This window comes from Haemaphysalis longicornis, unplaced genomic scaffold (genome assembly GCF_048455015.1).
Source record: "Haemaphysalis longicornis isolate Haplotype H1 unplaced genomic scaffold, Haemaphysalis longicornis Haplotype H1 scaffold_26, whole genome shotgun sequence".
NCBI classification, from domain to species: Eukaryota; Metazoa; Arthropoda; class Arachnida; order Ixodida; family Ixodidae; genus Haemaphysalis; species Haemaphysalis longicornis.
The window spans coordinates 3,564,694-3,586,810 of NW_027526319.1; the positions used below are offsets into that span (position 1 = coordinate 3,564,694).

Here is a 22,117-nt window from a genome sequence, read left to right on the forward strand (position 1 = left end):
CCACAAAAAATGCATAAGCAGTGCTAGATCTTCCTTCCTGCAACCAGTAGACGCAGACAAAATTTATTAGTTATTTTAAATTTAAAACCAACTCCATCAATAGGATACGATTACATTTCGGTTTCTCTGCCTAAAAACACGCGCAACACATCTAAGTGAACATTTAGCGCATATTATCAACGACATGTTCACCTTTGGTGAATTTCCAAGAGGACTTAAGATGTCAAAAATTGTACCGATATTCAAAAAGGAAACAGAACAAAACCATAAAACTACCGACCTATTTCAATCTTATCACCATTGTCGAAAGTTGCTAAAAAAGCGATGCTGTCTTGTTTCGATCAATTTTTTACTGCGAACGGACTATAGCGCAAGAGCAATACGGTGACATAAAAGGAAAGTCAACAGAGCTGGCTCTACTTAACATAGCTAAAAAGCAACAAAATATTTAAAACAAGCTACCTACTATGGACTTGTTCATAGATTTGACTAAGGCGTTTCAGTGATAAGCCCCAAAGTATTTTTAACCAAAAATAGAAAAATACAGCATTAGCAGAACCCCTCCCGAACTGATAAAAAATTGTCTGCTGAATTTCGAGGAATACGATGCGTCAGGGGTGCTTCATCCCAAAGATTTATACAAATAATGGTGTACCAAGGGGATACATTTTAGGCCCTTTTTTTTCGGTGTCATATCAATGATGTACCTGTGTATTTAGAAGAACCATGTGTTTTGTACACTGATGACACTAACATTTTCCTGACAGCCAGCAATCGATCGGACCTCTACAAAAAAGCTTATGGCGTCATAGCCAAATTGTCCGAATGGTTAAAAAACAACCATCGTATTGAAAATGTTTCAAAAAGACAAAATGTTGTCTTTTCAGCTAACAACACCCCTCTATTAAACGATGCAGTCGTACGGCTAAACAATGTTAACCTCGAAAACATGAAACACCCAATGATCTTAAGCGTAAACTTGATTGATTGATTGTAGGGTTTAACACGCCGACGCAACGCAGGCGATGAGGCGCGCCGTAGTTGAGGGCTCCGGATTAATTTTGACCACCTGGGGATCTCTAACGTGCCCCGAAATCTCGTACACACGGGCGTTTTTGCTTTTCGCCTCCATCAAAAAAGCGGCCGCCGCGGCCGGGAATCGAACCCGTGACCTTGTGCTCAGCAGCGCAACGCATTAGTCACTGAGCCACCGCGGCGGGTTTAAGCGTAAACTTAGACAACAAGCTTCTATGGCACAAGCATGTTAAAGAAACTGCATGTAGAATCTACCCAAAAAATTCCAATGCTTTGTAAGGTACGCTTTGTGTTACCCCTTAAAACTATGATTATAGTGTACGCGAGCTTATTACATTCCTGCATTACATATGCAGTCCGTTTATATAGATTAACTTATCGCACAACTCTTCCACCTATCGAAATTGCCCAAACCACAGCTCTTCGGGCTATGCTATGTATACATAGATATGAATCAGTTAAATTTGCATATGAAATGCTCAATATAATGCATTTAAACACTTGTATAAAATATCACGCCCTGATGTTTCTGGATAAGACAAATCGCAATCTTATCACCGGTCCTTCGATTACAGTTACACACCGCTGTGCAATAACTCCCTTCGAACCACTTACCCAACCACATTAGCAGTACCTGAGATAAGAAGTAGCTATTTTTCCTTCACGGCTGCACGCGAATGGAACAAACTATCAGAGAGCATCACGTCAGTACCACCAGTTTATATATTTAAAAAACAACTCAAAGATGAAGTGTTTACATTGCTTGACTCATTTACCCATCTTAGTATTGTTCATATAACCAGTGATCCACTTTTATTGCTTTTGTCTTATACTAGCTTTTTAACATGGTTTATTTTTATATTTCTTTTTTTGCTCTTCCTTCTTTTTTTACGTGGCCAATGACCTTTCTCCTCCTTTATGATTGTCATTTCTTTTTTATTACGCATTTATTCTACAAGTCTTGTTAACAACTGTCTGTACGAGGAGAATGACTCTTTTGTTCATAAATGCTAAAATATATTGATATCTCCTACATCGTAGGGACCCCTTTTACAATTCATTCCCGAGTTCAGGGTTCCCACGTGTATTCTTCCACGCAGATGTATTTCTTTCTGGTACAATAAACTTGAAATTTAACTTGAAACAAAACTTGCCACTCCGGCAAGTTGTCAACCAGTCATTGCCCGCAGAACGAACACAAAAACACAAAGACGGCGGTGAATTTACCTGAGAATTAGGTGTTGCGGCGCCGCTTAGGCGGCAGAGCGATCTTTTTTTTTTTGCAGCTTAGGCAAACTGCTAAATATTTGGGACGGCCAAACGTTTCGTGTGAATGCCGTTTCTACCAGCGTTTATGTTAGTTTCTACTGCGTAGACAGGCCAGCCGGGCCGGTCCGTAGCCACACAGCTACGTGGGCCGCCCGTCTCTGAACCGGGAGCTAGGTGAATGCCCCGGTTGCCGGCTAAAATAACTTTTCAGAGGTGAAATGGTTTTTAGCACAAAAACGTTTGCTAATAATGCAAACTGCCATAGTTTATAGTTTTACAAATTGTCTCTGAAGACGTACTCGTCCTGCTATGTTTAGCAGCAAATGGCCGGCGTGCTCCCAAAACCACCGTGACTTCGTGTCTGCTTTTCATCTAAACGCACCGCGTTATTTCGTTCAACACCACTTTTAGGTACTACTTTTTTCGTGCACGAAGCTATTTCTAGAAGTGAACCGTGCAGGTAATGTCTTCTGGCATAAAAACGCATTGCTCACAGCTGCCGCCATGTTTAAACTCCTCGCAATCCGGTTCCACTATAATGCTTCGTTCCCATCGAAAAGTAAGCGCAGTCTTTGAGTTCGCGTTTACTGTAGCGCCAGATTCCGCTCTAGTTATTATTGTATATAACTCTATGCTCTCTACTATCATAATACCGGTTGGCGCTAATACGGACTGGCATATCTTGAAGTAGCGTCAGAGTATGCTTGATCTTGGAGTCGAGATGTGTCTCCGTTATCAAAAATTCCGTACATGTTATAGCAACAATGTTTGGTCCAGTTACATTTAAGTGACACGCGCATTGTTACAAATATAATCTCATGCTCTGACAGCACGAAAAGTAACGTGCTCCGGCGTACCCATTTCCCGTGACTAAGGGGGCAGACAAAAAATCACGCCATATCCACGGAATGAATGATGATAAGTGGGACGAAGCTCGAGAGGGGGAGATCATCGGTAACCGTAACTCTCCCGTGAAAGTTCGCCCATTACATCATTAACAAAGACGTAAGACTGTGTGCGTACATTGTACAAATCAACTTTTATTTTCGGAGTCAATGCTCCCAGGCCCAGACCTGGTGAAAGACCCCGCGCCATCGAGGACTACCCCGCACCTCCACCACAATTTGTTACGTAGGATGGGACACAACGGTAAAGAAAGAACTTTTATTTAGGGCGAACTTGTGCCCGAACAAGACGAGAGGAAACGAGCAAAGGTCCTTGCGTCTCGTTCGATCTCCGAGAAAGACTGCCTGCGTTCGTGGCGTGATATCTTGCGTGATCTCCCCCTCGCAGTGCACGTGCGCTCGCGCCTCCGTTGGCGAACACAGACAAGCTCGCGCTCCCGGTGCCGAATTTGCGCTGCCGTTTGCAGCCGGTTCTTGCGCGTGCAACGCGGCCCACTTTGCGACATCTCCGAAAGCATGCGGCGGTCACGTACCACGAGACACAAGGGATGGACAGACCCATGGCTTTAGGAGCTTCGCCCCTAAAAGCGACGCGGCATACATGCGGAGTACAGATGCTCAGGGTTCGTGAAAGGAAGTGATCAATTACGCCTAAATAGTCAAATGAATAAAAAATGCTAATTCATAGTAAAATAGCTCCATTTTAAACAAAAATTAAACACATTGTATATTTGCGTCCAGGAGACATATGTTCAGTATCAGTGTTATTGTCGAAAAAAATCCGCGCCAATCCACCCTGTGAAGGCGGTTGGAAAGCGAAGCTGCAAACGACACCCACAACGATTACCCATGCGGCGTCACTTGAATTCGCACACGTGGCTCTACAAAAAGTGAAACCAGAAACAAATAAAATCCCTTAATTGCACCCTTTATTACCGCAAAGAGATGGTCTTTGTTGAGGTTAAATCAGTGCATGATTCCTGAACGGTGGTTGTTTGAGTTGCATTGGTGAAGCACACGAATTAATTTCTTTTTTTGTGCAATGTAAAGGAAGCTCAAACCCGGTGTTAGACGATTTAGACGACTAGCTGGTGTTAGGTAATACACGCGTCCAAGTGGGAAGTGTGCTTTTCTTTTCTTCTTATTACGCAAATTTCAAAATGTCAGCCTTATTCCACTATGCCTTTCTTGGCTTTGTAGACTGCCTGCCTTTCTGTATTTCCTCAACCAGCCCCTAATTTCTTATATATATATATATATATATATATATATATATATATATATATATATATATATATATGTTTGTGTGTATAATCTGGAAGCACACAAACTCCCACAGAGGGCGAAAAAAGTAGGGTAAGTAGACACACAGACACACGAGAAAAACATTAAAAATTAAAAAAAAAAGAGTTTACTGACGTTTCCGGAAGAGGGCTTTCTTTCTTCAGAGTAAGAGTACTATGAAGATAGGAAGTGCACTTCCTGTAACGTCAGTAAACGTTTATTTTTTTAGAATTATAACATCGTAGAATTATAGAATTATAACATCGCAGACGCGTATCTGGTGCAGTGATGATCGATGGTGGCAGCTGCTTTTCTACGCATTTCAGCTAACAGTAATATACTCACCACATTACAAATAAAGGTAATATTCGAGAATCGGCATGCATAACACAAAATATTTTCTGAGAGTTTGGTGCCCTAATTTTTCGTCTTTCAATCTACTTGTTGCGGAGGATCTCTGGATTACTGTCGAGGCAAAATTTGTATATATCATTACCTTTTAAGTGAAAACAAACCTTAAGTTGTTCCAACTCGGACTTGGGGCCCACTCCGGACAACAGCAGCAGCTGAGCCGACCCAATGGCGCCTGCTGAAAGGATTACTTCACGCGACGAACGCACCGTTTGCATCCGACCCTGTTTAAGAAAGCGCACCCCGATCGCTCGCTTTCCTTCGAAGATTACCTGTGAGATAAAAGAATAACACGAAATATTGACGTCATAAACGCAAGCTCTGTTCAGGCCTTCCAATACATCAACACCGATAAAGCCGAAAAAGACAAACTGACAGAAAAGAGGAGCAAGACCGACAAAGAAGCTCTAGTGTGTGCGGAACCAAATTCCGCAAATACTACTTTTCCTTCTTCTCGCAAAATTTGCGCCACCATAAAGCGACGTAACTTTGTTGGCGAACATAATTAAAGAAGGTATTTTTCAGTTACGCGACCACAGTAAAACTGTGGTTAAGCGTGTCCAATCTGCGTGAAGAATATGCAAATCCTACATTGTCGAAAATCGTCTTCACCTATTTTTATCCCCTACTTTATGCTGCGTCGCCTTGCATGAAAAGTGCTTCGTACTAAGTGCTACTGGCAGTATTGGCCTCGAGCACGTATCATGGCGCCACCTTCGAGTGAAGTGACTTGTAGGACGCCGGGTTACACACTAAACTTTTTAACACCCTTAAAGGTGCTAAAAGGGTGCACTCAACATTTTGCACCCTTTTTGCACCTTTTAAGGACTAAAACATTGCTCCGGCACCCAATCATGAGGGTGCCACATATTAAGGGGTGTAAATCTTAACATTTTTACACCCTTTAAGGTGCAAGGAGGGTGTACTGAACATTTTGCACCCTTTTTGCACCTTTCAAGCACCCAAATATTGCTCGGGCACCCCACCTCGAGGGTGCCAAAATTCAGGGGTGTAATCAACAGTTTCATAGGGTGCTACGACCGTTAAAGGGGTGCTAAAAACTATTTCTTCTCGATTGGGGTGTTACCACGGCACCTTATCGTTAGGGTGCCTAAAAGAACGGTGTGTGAATGCAAGCATGCAAAATTGCACAAAAACCGGCTGAATGTTTAAACCACACATTGCACTATTTCACCGCCCGTTGAGAGAATAAATATGAACTCTCCACATAGACCAGGGGAAAGGCTCTAAAATTGCTGTTCGTAAATTGAACAAAACGTGCTGAATGTTTGAATTCCTCTCTGCACTAATCTACTGCTTCTAGTGTATCACAAGGTTCGTTTCGATGTCTGGGTGCACGGGAAGGAAAGGCTACAAAATGCCTCTTGTAGTCCTATAAATAAAACTTTTACGCGAGGCATCGGTGTCCTCAACGAAATCGAATTTACCTAAGAATTTGTTCCCGTATTATTATGCCCCGGGCAAAAATTCCAACAAGACTTTCTTGTTGGGCTCACAGCACGCCTGTGGGGCCAATACGAAGTTCTGTCGGCACTCTATCGTTCCAATAGCCTAGTCTTCCAACAGGGAGTTTAACGTTGATGGCGTTTGTGGGGCCAATAAGAAGCTCTGTCGGCACTCTATCGTCCCAACAGCGTAGTCTTCCAACAGGGAGTTTAACCGTGATGGCGTTTACCGGCTCGCCAACACGATAAGTCAACGCCAACAGACGCATCGTTCGTAATCAGCGGCGCGAGCGCGCCATCAGACAGAACCGACAGACGCCCTGAAGGTGGTTTTTAGGGCCTAAACAGCAGCGTCTATGTCTGGCATAGACGCTAGACGTCAACGTTTGTGTTCTGAATTTTCCCTTCACTAAGTAACAGTCAGACGGACGATAACATAACTATGTGAAGATATGCTTTGGCTCATACCACGGCAAGCGCAATCGTTTGTGGCTGCAGCCTCGGTTGCTCTTCGCCCACAACAAACTGAATCGGCTGTACAGCTTTCTTCGAGGGCGTGCATGGCCAGGATTTCGGGACACGGCGTCGAGTTTCGAAAAACTGACACCACGTGGCGTCGCGACCTGAAGACACAATTCCTTCTCTCTTGTTCTCTCCCCCGCGGTGCGAGAAGCAGGGCCTTCACACAGGGTCTAGCCGCTCGCGACGGTTTCCCAAACAGGCCAGCTTTTCGCCTTTGAAATTCGCCGAACCAGGAAGGAAAAAAAAAAAAACAAGAGGGGAGCCCTCACAAAACGACCCCGCATGGGCTGCGGTTCCCCCGTGTGTAGACTGCCTCGATGCGCCCCCGCTCTGCGGGCGCGCATCGAGGCACCCTACCCGTGTGGACGGGGAGGGCTCGCCCCGCTCGGACGCCTGCTTTTTTCGTGGCGCTCGTGCTGCATTTCTCACTCGAAGGAAAGAGCCCGGTAAAATTTTCTTTCGACTTGTGAAACAATGTGCGTTAGTACGTATCGAGCAGGCTCGGGTCAACTGCAGCGTCGCTAATGAGTCAACTTTTGCCAGTGTCGTCTTGTCGTCTGCTACGGACGCATCGTCTGCTCACCGCGCCGCTCGACCAGCCCGGTGTCCTGGCTATTTCACGGAATGAAACGTGTTGTTGGGGGACGTCGGTTCCGAAAGCCTTTCAGGTCCCATGGGTCACCTTTTCGACATTAAGGGGTCATCTGTTCAATTTGTCACAGGGCATTTTTATTTCCTTCCGCTTGCATGATACTTGTTCGCACTTGGCACATCCCGAACTTTTTTTTTTTTTTTGCTGTTGAACAACTTGCACAAATTGTGTTGGTACATTGATTCGTACATTAGAATTAATCAGGTGTCTGATATGTGGGCGTCTTTTGAAGACGCATGCAATTAAACGAAACGAGCTTTTCTTTTTCTGCTCGCTTTTAATTTCTACGCGCGAACATTCACACCCGAATTCAGGAAAATAATTTTTCCTATGCTAATATCTGCATTGACAAATAATTTGCAGCACAAAAACATTTTGCGTTATTGTTGCAAAGCACAAGCGGTAGAGCAAGATCATAATCTATTATTTCGGGGTTCATAAAAAACCAAAAATCAAATGCCTCAACCCTTACCTACTTTGCGTTAAGGTTGAGGTGCAAGTATACTAACATTATGAGTAACGGAAAACAAAGAAATACGCAATTAACGCGACAGTGCCAAAACAAGCAGATGAGCATATGCAAGTCTTCGGCAAGTAAAAGAAAAACACGTTATGAATGTTTTCTATTGCGTGGGACGCGTCCGCTCAACGGGCTTTCCGGTGCCTCCAAAGCTAAAAAAGACGCACGCCGGCCCGACGAGAACGCTTCTGAAAAGAGCACGTGCTGGATCGACTTGCACGCGCTAGCCCCTGAGGCAGCTTTGCTCAAGAAGAGAAAGGTGCTACTGATTGCGGGTAGGTTCTTCTTTTCTTTTAGACGTACACTAAAATATTTTAATACTCCCCGCCCCAACCACCGGCTAGTGTGCGACATGATCAGTGAACAATATTCTTGGACTAGCGCTCTTACGTGAAACGCCCTGTCCGTCATACTACCTGAAATGGGGTATGCTATACGTTCCCCGGGTATGTGCCGAGTCATAGACACGAGGAGAAGATAAGAAATTGGCTGCGTATCTGGTTGCTTCGCTGCAAATGTATACCATAGCCTTCGGCCGCCCCCGCCTCGTAACATCCTCCCCTCTCCCCCTCACGCTGTTCTTCTCCCCCTGCCTCCCCCATAATTAATGCAATTGAAGTTTGATGAATTAGATTCAATTTTCCCTCGTTTTCTTGGTTCGCGCGCCACCTGTTGGGACCTTTTCTTTCAATTGTTCTTGGAACAGCGCCTCAAAAACCTCACCCCGCCTGGGTTCCTGGCTTCTCTACCTACGCTTCCAAGAGCTGCTGAGGTATTCGTGAACAAGTGCCACTCCCTAACCAAAGCTGATCTGCACCACCTCATTTGGTTTTGCCCCAAATTAACTCGCTATAGAAATTTCTCTGCCCCCACCAACGATCCCGCGATAGCCATAGACCCTCACTCAGTGGGCACTCCCATCCTTCACAAGATTGCTGTATTCGCAGTCACAAGCGGTCTAGCACGAGCTGTATAGAACGGCCGGTCTGCTCCCCTTCCTTACCCATTCCTTTGATCCTATTCCCCCAACAGGCCTAGGGCCAGCCTTGCCCCAAATAAAGGTTTCTCTCTCTCACTCTTGAGGAGACATCTTTCTTTTATTATATTTACTTCTATCTGGCCTGTTTTTGACACCGTCTTTTACCGCATTTTTATTAAAACCAATCGCACGTCTATTTTTGAATAAAAGAACGCTGCTGCGGCCAGTTATGCACTAATGTTTTGCCTCAATTATGCCTAATGCTTTTTTAAAGACGATAGTCTTTCTTGGGCTACTTAAACGCGATTGATTGATTGATATATCTTTATTTGGCGAGCATGAAGCGCAGATGTTAGGGCGCCCGCCCGGTGGACGGCACCGATTCAGCCACCGGTTCAAAAGTTATAAATATTATTAAACAAGACGCTTATATACGCAAAACCGTTCCAAACTTCTAAAACTGCCAAGATTTGTCATACATGTCCCAATAATATGGCGCGAAGGAAACCCCAGGTACATTTGAGGCAAAATGTAAGCACATAACCGGGATTACGCGCGTTCTTTTAAATAAGCATAGACATGGCCTTGGTTTTCACGATAGCAATTTAAAAAAGAGGCGTTAAAACAATGGTTTGACCAAAAAATACGAAAAGAAGCTGGCGCCCGAGCCTCGAGCTCGAGCGCAACCCTAAGCCGAACAGTAGCAAAGGTTCCAACAGATGGCGTGCGAGCTCTGCAGCGCGGGAAAGTGGATTTAATTTAGCTAACCTCCATCGCGTCAGACGCGCGAGGAGTGAGAGAGGGGGGGGGGGAGAATGTATGAGACGGCAGGGGCTGCAGAAGACTATCGCCTTTCGACGACATTTGCAGCGAAGCGAGCAGATACGCGGCCAAGTTTTTCTTCTGAACAATATTGACACATAGAAATATATGCACTCCGCCAGGTTCAGTAGCTTGGGACGGTTTTGCCTATATATACTCCTTGTTCCAGCATTGTTTCATGTTTGGCCCAGCGGCTGAATCGAGTGACAGACGGACAGATAGACAGACAGAAAAGAAAAAAGGACGATTGAGAGTGCACGTTCGGCAACTGGACACTAATGCTTTCTCAATCACTGTATCATAAAAAAGTGCTTAGGTGTCCTCGGAATTTACACCTAGGAAAGAGAGCTGCAATTATTGTGTGTGGCACCGAAGGGTGCACAGAAAAGGCACAGTTCAGAAGCTTGGTGCGCAAGCTTAGCAATAGACGTCTTTTTTTGGAAGTGCCTACGTTCAGTGAGCCAGTTTTATTTGTTACAAGTCTTAATGAAAACCGTTTCTTCAGCTCATTTACACAAAGTTTCATGAACGACAGCATAAAGCTTTAAGAGCTGCATAATTTGTCCCTTTCGACGTCAGTGTAACATTATATGTGCCGTAACATCGTTAAATATCTCTTTTTGCGCAGATGCAAGGCGCCACACAAGGCGGCAAGAAGCTGCTCTTTTTGTGACTTTCTGAACCCTCGCCCGCGCCCCTAGAAAAAAATAAGATACATAATAATTGGTATTGCCTAAAGGAGTTATTAAATAAAGCTCTAAAAAATCTCAAATTCTGACCGAAAACTTTCAAAGTATAAACACAAACGATGCAATCAGTGCGCAGACAGTCATCCATAACCTAATACCTACGCAAATAATAAGTTGCCGAAAGTTTCACACAAATAAGCACACAAATCCGTTCGCAGAAAAGTTGGCGTACGAAAATGTCGGTGCACCGGAATGCTTGCACCGTAACATCCCGCATTGAAATGTTCCAGTACATCGAAATGTCCTAGACCCGTCTAAAATGGGCCGTTCATAGGCGTCTAAATAGTAGTAACTTGGAATCCCAAACATCAATGCTCAACATTGGGGTTAATTTCAGGTGCAGCACTACCATTGCGTTCGTATAATTCACGACACTTTAACTGTAACAGTGTGCTGTAAATGTATAATTGCTTCCATTTCGGTTAAGCGCCATTGACTTTTTCACGTATATGCATGCTTCTTACGGCGTCGTTTATACTTTTTATAACCGTTTTTAACGCATATCAGTTTTTAACTGGTGCTGTTCTGATGGAAGCGCCTTGGAAGCAGTGGAGCGCGGCCACAATTTTAATATTTACAATTAACAAAATATCAAACACATTCTCTAGAGCGCACACAAGAATGAGAAAATTCGCAAAGCTTAAAGGCAACAAATATTGAACAAAAAGCTGCGGGAAAAAAACTGCGAAACTACGGCAATATACTGGGAATTTTTCAAAAGGATGAAAAACAATTAATTAAACTTGAACACACCTCTAATTAATATATTCCCTCTGGTAAAAAGCGTTTAAATAGCATTGGGATGAATGGTACATAAATTGAATAAAATAACAATTTAAACGAAAAAAACCAACGAACATTGGTGAATCTATAAACCGGCATTCGAGAAAACGATTTTTGATAAAACGGACGCCGCTTCGATATAATAGCGTTAAAAAAGCGGCGCTCGTTCAGCTCTTGGCAACCCCCCTTGCGCCATAATTTCAGTCTCAGAAACTTGAAGAAAGTGCTTTATTTTTATTTATTTACTATTTATTTCATACTTCCAGCCTGAGTGCCAGGCCTTAGGCATGTGTGGGAATAGATATATACAGTAACAAGGACGGCATGATTACCTGTATACATAAGAAAAACACAATACAGCAAAAGAAAAGAAAACGCTAAACAGATTACAAATACATTCATACTAATCCGTATGTAAAAAAAGACAAAATGGCATACCTGCGCGCAAACATATGCGTTTTACACCATTTAACGCATCACTGCAGGAAACCGTGCGGATAACTTATTTTCACATTTGACACCGTACTAACATAGCGTTATTTGCCACCTCAGAAAAAAGAAAGAAAACGAAGAAGCAAAAACTGTACACAGTAGCGCGTGTGGACACGTCGTAGGTCCTTCAGGCACAGTTCTTGTGCTGGAAAGTCTCCCCCCCCCCTCCCCCCCTCCCCCCCCCCCTCCCCCCCTCCCCCCCCCCCCCCCCCGCGCGAAAAAACCAGGGGAGCACGCTTTGTTTGCTCTGCGCAAACTAAAAATGAGGAGGGGGGACAGTCAAGTCAGCCAAACCTTTTCAGTGGCAGCAATTATCTCCGCCACTTCCTTGGGATAAACCAGGGGAGCAGGCCTTGTTCGTCCTCGTGCACACTACCGACTGCCTCTTTGTTACTCTCAGCGACAACAGATGGGAACCCTCCCTGGTTCCGCTGAGGAGAGGCGAGTGTTCGGCTGGAGACGGTCCTCCTCTCCACTCCTTCCAGGAAAAAGGAGGGGACGGGGGCGCCACGTAGCGTCAGTTTTTCGAAGTTTGTGGCGATACGCCTCACCCCGGGCATGAAAAGTGTTGCAGGGAACCTACACAAACAACGTTGCAAAAAATCTACAATAACAGGTTTGTAGCCCACAACCTGAAGTACTCAAACCCGGGAGTCATTTTTTCTATCTGTTTTCTGAGCGCCACAATGTTGTGTTAACTAGTGCGGAACGACCTGAAATCCAGCCTGTTCTCATAGGCCGCAGCAGAAAAATTTTAGACGGCCCGGGAACCTCGTGAGTTAGTCGTACAAGCCCAATATTTTGCCACGGCATGCCGCTAGAGCCGTGCTACGGATATCCCGGAGTCGATTTTTCTAGCTGTCTTCGTTATTAAACGGCGGCCGTTTCTTTTTTCTGCCCCATTCAGTTACGCCCCGGACGGGCGAAGCGCCGGGAGAGGGGCGCAGTCAGGTTTCCGCGGCGCGTGTCCCTCAATCCTGGGGATGTATGCAGGGGTTCTATCTTCCTTGTTTGCGCAGGCCGACGGGGGCGGTCGTGTAAAATCATTTTCGCTCGTCGCTGACGTAGGGTTGCCACCTTCCTGGTTTTGGACCGGCCCGACCGGTTTTTTAAACAGCGGGCCGGTTGCCGGTCCATATCTAAAACGTGCCGTCATCAGCCGGTTTTTTGGCTTTTGTGCCGTGATTATGCCCGTTTTGGCGTTTTATAAGCGTCAATTCAACAACTAAGGCGATAAATACGTGTCGACAAGCATAGGCGTGCGCACAGGGGGGGCAGGGGGGGCGCGCGCCCCCCCTAATCATCTGAAGGGGGCGCCAAATTTGCCCCATGCCTTGCCGATGTAACACATGAAAGTAAAATTTCTGCTCAGAAATATTTTGTGTGTGTTGCAATTCCATCACATTGAAATAAAAATTTTATAACCATCCCTCTTTGCACTGCGTTCGCACCGCAAGGCCTTCAGTGAGAAGAGGTCGGGAGTTGCTCTGGGGGGGGGGGGGGCGCAGCGTTAAGACTTTGCCCCCCCAAATTGAGAACTCTGCGCACGCCTATGTCGACAAGCTGCGCAAAGACACGCGAGCAGAGAAAATACGCGGGCGAGCGCGCTGCCTCAGATGGAGGGGGACCTAAGGGAAGAACAAAATAACGAAATTCTACCGCCGCGGTCAGCAATTGCGGTTACTTTTCAGTGAAGCACATGCAGTGCGATTAACCAAGCTCTCAATCACTTTCAGTACAAACGTTATGTTGATTTCTCTCTAAGAAAACACTACAATAAATGGCACTGCATGTTAAAAAACATGGCGTCTTTTTTCAACACAATCCCCCCTCCCCCCCCCCCCCCCCCCGGAAGGCCCGTTTTTTTTTTTCGGGGAAAGGTTGTAACCCTACGCTGCTGTTCTGCCTGCCTGCTTGCTGTACCTATTACGTCGCCGCCACCGCAAATCCCCACTTGTTACAAACTCAGAGGTTTTCGCACTGTTAGCAGTCGTTTTACACGATGGGTTTGATGCGCCTGACATGCCAGGAGTGACATCGCTTGTAGTATTAGAGCGACGTTGCTTGTCTCCAAGACGGTGCCGGTCAAACAAGCGTTATCAACGCCATAATTCTAACGGCACATTCCATTTATTTCGTGGCTGCCGTGGCTTGCGCAGAAAAGGTTGGGTTGACTCCGATAGCTTTTCTTGAGTCAAATAATTGAGCTTTGGCTCAATCGCTTGCAGCGCTAGCAATGCGGCCTCGTCTGCAAGACCGGTGCGTGAGAAACAAGCGTTAGGACAGCCAGAATTTCAAAAATGCAGCATAAACTAGACCATCGTTAAAGGAGGCGATGACTAGACACAAGCGACAATATTCGTTGACAACTTACGTAAGTATAGAGTTGTTTTAGGCGCCTCGAACACCGCCCGCCGACATAGCTGTTTGTTAACGCGTCCGTTTACTGTTTTGTAGGTCAATGGTTCGATTCCTCGTCGAACGTGTTTTTTTTTTTTTTTTTACGTGAGGGTTTCATTAGCTCCTTTTTTAACGACCAGGGTAAGCACCTGTTCCTTGCTTTCTATCACGCCGACATTTACCGCCCTCTTCCTAAACCCAAAGTAGCTCGTTTTCTCGCACGTTCTCTCTTGAGAAGCCCGCCGTGAAAACAAAACCAAAACAAACGTCAAACCTCTTTACAATATCAGTATATATGTCAATTACTTTATGTGTTTTCACTTTTTCTGTTTAAAAACCTTAAATTTAAGTTATAAACACATTTCAGACTTTGAAAGCAGAAAGATAATTACCAACATTACAGTAGTAACACAATTTTCGTCAAACATAGAGGTGCTGCATTTGAAGTCTGGCAACTATCTTTCACTTTTGTGTGTCTTTTTTCATGGCGTTTGTGCCGAGTGGTTGGTGGCGTGATTTAATCTGTTTTATCTATTTCAAGCTTAAATCATAGTTATAGAAGCTTTATGGGTGATGTCTACCCTTCCAACCTACGCGTGTGTTGAACATGGGGACCCCGGAAGAACGATCATCGCCGGATAAAATACTGCGCGTCAAAAGTGGATGACATTGCATCAGAACAAAGCGTGTTCGTGTGTCCGCGAGATGAAGACGACAGTGAAGGAGAATTGTACATACGTTGGAAACATCGTTTTTGCTCGGGTAAGTACGCATTTTTTATTATTCTGTATTTGGTTGGAACGAGTTCTGGTGTTTATGGGTCAGTAATTCGCTAGACCCCCATCTCGTTTGCTCTGAGAGCCTACGTGAGTTAGTATACTTGTTTGGCGCCCAGTCCACCGTTTCCGCAGAAGTCAGCATCAATTTACGCTGAAGCTAGACCTTGGCTACGATGCTCGCGCTATGGTACACGGCTGCTAATAATTTCACATCACGCAAGGCTCTTTAACACCGGGGCGTTTGTTTATGTGTCTCTCAAACAGTGCCTTTGCGGTTGCAGATCGCAGTCGCAATTTCGCGTGAGTGGCACAACGCTGTGATTAGTCCTCCCTCGTGAATACCCGCGGTATACCAAGAAATAACATGAACAGGAGGTTCCCTGGAAGTGCATGTGAAAACGCGTACACGTGATTCCATGGCTGGCGTCTCGTAGGTGTTGTGAAATCTCTCCCCCCCCCCCCCCCCACGAATTCCGTGCAGTGCGCTTCGCAGCTATTGCGCTCGCGAGACCGGCGACCGTACGCCTCGCGGTCTTCGGGCCGCGATATGTGTGCTGTTCTCGTGAAGCTCGACAACAGCGAAATTGCCGTACTCGCTCGCCAACGCGCCCCGACAGCGTACGCGTCGACCGGGTGCTGACGGAGTTGTGCTGGAAGAAAAGCAGGCAAGAGATGAGGGCGCACGAGGTGTAGTTAAACATGAGAATTTACAAAGTGCAAGGTGGAGAAAATAGTATGCAAGGGCCGGAAACGGTGAGAGAGTTCGGGCCGCGCGCCAGCGAGCGAGTGCGGTAATTTACGTTGCCGAGCTTCACGAGTCCGGCACGAATATGACGACGCCCGTCTGAGAGTTCATAGAGGTATAGAATTCACATACGTGCAAATTGAAGGTGAAATGCGCGCATGTGGCCTCGCAGGGAGTTAGCATAGTCTCGGGGTAGGGGAGATTTCACAACGCCTACGAGGCGCCTGCCGATTCTGTCAGAGTAGCTCTCGGGAAGTCTGGGGCTTGATATCAGAGGCATATGTATTGTTTAAATTAGTGCAGAAAATTGAGCCAATTCGCAAGTTCTCATTTTCGCAAAACCGCAGGCCATACAGAGACTAACAAGAAAGCTGTAGGCACTCACTCAACTCGATTTATATTGGAGAATTGAACGTGCAGATACAAGTCGGACATTGAAATGGAGGAGCCTCAACTATCACACACCAGTTCAGATTGAAAGCAAGGGATACAGATGAGCTGCTAGCATGCGTTCCATGCAAATTAGCTCAGTAGCTAGCTTTGCATATATCATGCATACCCCACTCACAGTACCTGCGGGTCTAATAAATACATTCTTACTGTGACCTAAATTTCACTTGGGGTGTTCCGGGAATGTTCTTATTAGTGCCTTGGAGGTTACTGTCTTTAAACGATTAAAAAACTACTTGATGTAAGCATTCGTGCTTTGTGTGTGCTCTTCTTGTATTTCAACAAGTGTCAGCACACTCACAGATTATGCACCTGCAGGTGCTGCTGCTGGCTGTCCTGGGTCAGCTGCCTTCCAGTCCAGTTTCAAAGGCTTTGCCAGGGCCTCCCTTGGCCAACCGACACTACACCTGCTGTACCCAAGTACTGCCTGGCCTTTCGTTGGTGCTCCGTACGCTTTGCCGCCAGGAATGGTCATTCATCCATCATCTGGCCGCTTGGACCACCCATTCAGAAGTCAGCGCATTTGCTCCACACATCGGTCCAGGCACTGCTGCCATATCGGTGCACCCACCGATTATGTACTTTCAGGTTAGTTATTGCATGTTGTGGAACTTGCCATGATGTATACCTGTTAGCAGTGCTGTGGCCTCTGATTATTTGAAACATTTTCATGAAGCAGTGCTGTGCGTATGGAGCATGTCATTGCTTAGCAGAGATATTGAAGAGAATCTGGGGCTGACGACTAAAGGGCAAGAAGAGAAATTGAACTGACTTTGAAGCAAGTATTCGTATGTAATCAAGCCAAGCAAACATTTAGGATCTTTCGATATGGTTTTAAACTTGCAATACAAACTGGTCTACTTCAGATCATACTGGTAATAATCATACTATACCGAAAAGTACATCCCGCAGTCTGTAGAATTCTGACAGCGCTTTTTTCGCAGTCTCTCATGACAGGCACTAATCTCAATGGTTGGAAGATAGTCGAGGTAGCACCAGTCTTTAAATCAGGAGACGGTACTTCACCATTAAATTTCCCTAACAAGCACCATATGCAAGGTCAGGAAACATTTCATCCACTCTCAGGTCGCTAATTATTTATAAAATCACAATATCACATTCGAGTATCACCACGGTTTTCACAAGGGTTACTTGAGAAACAACTTTCAGGATTTGTTCACGATCTACATTGATCCATTGACACAGGCTTACAAACTGCGGTAGTTTTTCTCGATTTTTCTAAAGCATTCAATCGCATTGCACACCACAGACTACTTCTCAAACTTCACCCTAATGTCCTCACTTGAGCAAAAGATTTTCATTCTTCTCAAATGCAGTTTACTTCTAATAACTATATACTTCTTTTGCTCGTGCCACTTTGTTGTCCCCCCAGGCAGGTTGCTTGGTCTATCTTCCATGTTGCATATCCTCCCATGTAGGTCTATTTGCAGATGATGTTGTAATTTATCACACAATTTCTTTCAACTACTACCGTCAATGCTTTCAATCTGATCTTAACACAATTAACTCCTGGTGCTGCAAATGGCTAATGTCGCTTATCTCTAAAACAAAGTGCATGACTTTAACGGTGGCAAGTCTCGGATTGTAAATACTTACTTCATTAACAACAGCCTGATTACCTCTTGAGACAAAGGTGTTTTGGTAGGCCGGTAGGGGAGGGGGGATTGCATGGTAGATTTCAAAAGGTACATCGATTGGGAAAATAAGACGTGTGATTAATATTTTCTTTTGCACTCCAAAACTCGCTTTATTTCATATGTTTAACCCACTGCCGTGGGTAGGGTGGTGTGCTGTGGAGGCGAATGTCGGTTAGATACCGCTTGGTGTAGCCGCTTTTCAGATGGAGGCAACACGTAAAGACGCCCGTGTTTGGAGATTTCGATGCGCACAAAAATACCCAGATGGTCAAAATTAATGCGAAGCCTTCCCCTACAGTGCTCCCCATATCCCAAGTGTAGCTTTGGCGTGTTAAACCACCGTTTTTTTTTCATGTTTTTGGTATAGTACCAGCTGCTGTAGCAGGTGCAACTTAAAGGTAAAATTATACATAATGTTTCCAAGAGCTAAATATAAAGGCCATATTGAAGTGCGTTTATGGGTCTATCTCATAGCAGTAGTGAAAGGTTATATACTCTGGTGCAGGTTAAGAACGCCAATGGCTCATGTGGTGTAGTCCAGTGTTTGACGGAATGCCGTGTAGGCAGGTAAAAGCATTATTGCAGTGATGAAACGTAGGTCACTGACCAAGTCAAGAAAGCCATTTAACGGTTTGTTGCTTGTTCACGGTGAGCATGTGTCGTGGAAAACGAAGCTATATATTGGGCATTACGCGGCGCAATGAGTTTGCATAGATATGGTGCAGATTGCCATCCATTATGTTGATAATGTTGGGCGTCGTCTGAACAATGAGGGACTCGAGCAGTAATCGAGAAGATAGATTGCACTCAGTTGTCAGTAATTTTGTCTTGTTCCAGTCGACCACGTGTCCCGTCCTCTCACGGTGCTCTGCCAGTGGACTTGTTTTTGCATGGCCCTTGTTCACTTCGTTCGAGTGCTGCATTAATTTTCTGTGCAGATTGCCCGTTTCGCCAATGTACACTGATTTGCATTCAGCGCATGGAATCTAATAAACAATACCCGGAAGCCTGGAGCGTGAGAGGGGGTCTCTCACGCTGACAATGTCAGAACGCAGCTTGCTAGTGGGCACATGCACAATGTATGCACTGCGTGTCTTGAAAATGTGTGCGAGAGTTTCACCGATGTGTGGGACGTAGGTAATGGCTGCACGTTTTGATGCAGTCGTTGTCCTGAATATAATGCCTAAAGCATTATATTCAGAAAGAAGCGAAGAGGGCGACTAGCAAGAATCCACATTGACATTAGCAGGCAGAAGCGTCCACAAGGCCTGTGTCAAAACGTGCTGCAATTCTCGTCCTACACATCAATCAAACTTTCGCACGCATTTTCAAGAAACACATTGTGCACATCGTGCAGGTGCCCACTAGCAAGCTATGTTCTGACATTGTCAGCGTGAAAGACCCCCTCTCACGCTTCAAGCTTCCAGGTGTTGTTTATTTTTTGAACAAAAAAAGTGCCATTTAAACGTGACACCTCCTTCCTTGCCGATTTCTGATGCCTGATTGTTCAGTTTGTGGGGATACGTTTAGCAGATTGCTCACATGTCTAACCTGTATTTGTGCTTGAGCAGTCAAACGCTGATGTTAGCAGTGAAGTAGGTGAAAATTGTAGTTTGATTGTAGTTGTGTGCAGATTACCTACATTGTGTTAATTCGTAGAAAAGCAAAATTGAGGTAACCCTGCTAACTGTTCCGCATTGCAGCATTTTATTATGCGAACGTTAAGGAGTTCAGCTGCTTGTTAAAGGTGAAATAAACAGTGGTACAAAAAGAAGAGCATCTACTAAACAGAAATATCTTCACAATCGCAGGATGCCAACGGTCCGCCTACCAACTTGTGTCCTGCATCGTTTCTGCTGGCTGGAGCGGTTCATGGAGCATTTTCCAGCTTCTCAAAGTTTGTGGTCAAGCGCTCCTCCAAGTGAAAGATGCCGCAGAGGGATCTTTTGTTTTAATGCCACAATTTCACGTGCTCAGCAGCAAATTTACTCGTAAGGCTTTTTAAATATTCATCACCCAAGAGGGCATGTTACCTTCGTCTTCGGTGGAATGTGTCTGCACTCAGGTTATTTGTGACAGAAACAAGTGGACCACGTCATGAGAGTCATTGAGGCCTTGTTGATTGTGCATGCTTCTGAAATGACATTTTCATTAAGCTGAATACTTTCCACATATTACGATTTGTGAACAAATTATGGTAAAAGTCATGATTAGTTGTACTACACTGCAGGAAGGAAATGCCAACATACGTTTTAAGCGCCTCTGATATTTCAGATCGTTGGCTGGTGAGCAATAAAACAAAACTGAAATTTTTAAAAAGTAAAATCAAATATTCGTCGTCACCAGTGCATGACCATAGTAAAAGCTATCTAGTCACCAAATTTAGAATTAGACGCGAAATGCCAAGAAAAATATGGAAATAAACTAGACAGCTGGCTACAATAAACCAATTCGTAAAATTCCTCAATGTCTATCAAGTGATGATTCAGGCAGGTTAGTTAAGATGTCAGTGGGTTTACACACCCAACTTGCAGGGAAGCACATGAGCTCCCAATATTAACAAGTTTTTAGTGAAGACCGTCTTCCTTCATTAAGCTGCTTTGCACATTGATGCCAGTCTGATAAATGTCCTGAATTTTTGTTATGATCAATCTTTGTATGGGAACCATATATTTTTATATGATGTCGCTGTGTATTTCTGAAACTGTATCTAGTCACTAATTCCAATTTGTCGTGGTGAGGTTTTTTCAACTAATTCGTAGCTTTTTTGACAATTATGGTATATTTTGTGTGCCTAAAGGAATGCCTCATTGCATGTTTAGCCTATCTAGTGTTGAAAGCGGACATTTTGCTTCAAAGTGGAATGTCGGGCTAGCAACAAGGTACTTCGCGTGCTGCTCACTTTCATTCATGCCATTATTTTTTTATATTATCATTTAAAATTAAAAGCCAACCAATTTGCTGTCATTTTAATTTTGTCACCTACTTTATACTTTCTTTTTTTTCAACTTTGTGTAAGGATTGACTATCAATATTTTTATGATACCAAGGCGTTGGACTGGGCTAGCTGGTACATGTTTGAATGGATCAAAAACCATAGGAAAACCCAGGACACAGAAGAGAACGACGGGACAAACTTGTGCCGTCATTCTGTTTTAACTGTTTCCTGTGTTTACCACTGGTTTTTTATGCATTCAAACATTTTTTATGAGTTTGTTGAACAGTGATTAGTTTAGGTGTGTTCAAACAATTGTTGGCTGCGAAGGCTCCCTGTAGCATTTGTATAAGTGCTCTCTGCTTTTTTTTTGAGCCAATACCCCACCACCAGTCTTCATGAGGTGGTCTTTTGTAGAAATAAGTTGAAATAAATATTTGTTTGCATTGCTTTACATGTTTTGAAAGAATTTCTTGTTCATTCTTGTTTCATTCAACCCCGTTTCAGAATCCTGCTTAAGGCATTTCCTCTGTTATTTTTTTTCAGAACCAGGAAGGGTGCTCATCCTCGGTTCTTGCTGAAGCAGCAGTATCTATACTTCACACGTGAGCTCTGAACACACAGTAATTATGGTATGAAACATTATACCAGTATAAGCCGGCTTTGTAGACGTCATTGTAGATGTCAAAGCTCTTGACAGTGTAGTCCAATGTCTGGTGTAACGGGCAATGTCTACAACTTCTAAAAATTAATTTTGTGGCTATAATGTTTGTGATTATTTTAAAATGCACGTCAACTACTATTTAGAATCGCTGTCTAAATTGGCAGCCATTTTCCTGGTGGATACAGAAAGTGAAAAAGCGCATGTGTAGAGATTTCAGTGCACCTTAAATGTCCCAAATTTGCTAAAGCTAATCCAAAGCCCTCCTTGTGGTGCACTTCATATCCCATGTACAGTTTTGCGTAAAAACAGCTAAAAATTTATGATCAATTTAAACTTATTTTAATGTTTTTAAATGCAAATATTCTCAATTTAAGCTGCCATATTTAGAGTAAAATATTTTGTAACAATTATATAGCTACCAAAGGTTTACAGAAAAGCTTTTTGCTTTTGGTTGTGCACCTTCTTATCAAAAGAAAAATGTTGTTAAGAAAGGCAGAAGAAACCCAACTATGGAAATTAGCAAACCCTAAAGCTGCGGATAGAATGAATGTTTTGTAGAGAATCTTTTGCTGATTTCAGTTCTAGTCAACTCTAAAA

At 44.2% G+C, this 22,117-nt stretch overlaps 2 protein-coding genes across 2 annotated transcripts in view; one reads left to right on the plus strand and one right to left on the minus strand.

Annotated features, from left to right (window-relative positions):
• The window catches only part of LOC144172811 (glucose dehydrogenase [FAD, quinone]-like), a 65,481-nt gene that overhangs the window by 26,252 nt on the left and 17,112 nt on the right, over positions 1 to 22,117 (minus strand). Inside the window, exon 5 of the mRNA XM_077701437.1 lies at positions 5,009 to 5,176. Coding sequence (XP_077557563.1) covers positions 5,009 to 5,176 — 168 coding nt within the window. The remainder of the gene's footprint in view (positions 1 to 5,008; positions 5,177 to 22,117) is intronic.
• Positions 14,786 to 21,310, plus strand: LOC144172810 (uncharacterized). Its single transcript, XM_077701436.1, has 3 exons — positions 14,786 to 15,051; positions 16,582 to 16,851; positions 19,733 to 21,310. Exons 1-3 carry the CDS (start codon positions 14,953 to 14,955, stop codon positions 19,844 to 19,846), a joined length of 483 nt encoding a protein of 160 aa, XP_077557562.1. The 5' UTR covers positions 14,786 to 14,952; the 3' UTR covers positions 19,847 to 21,310.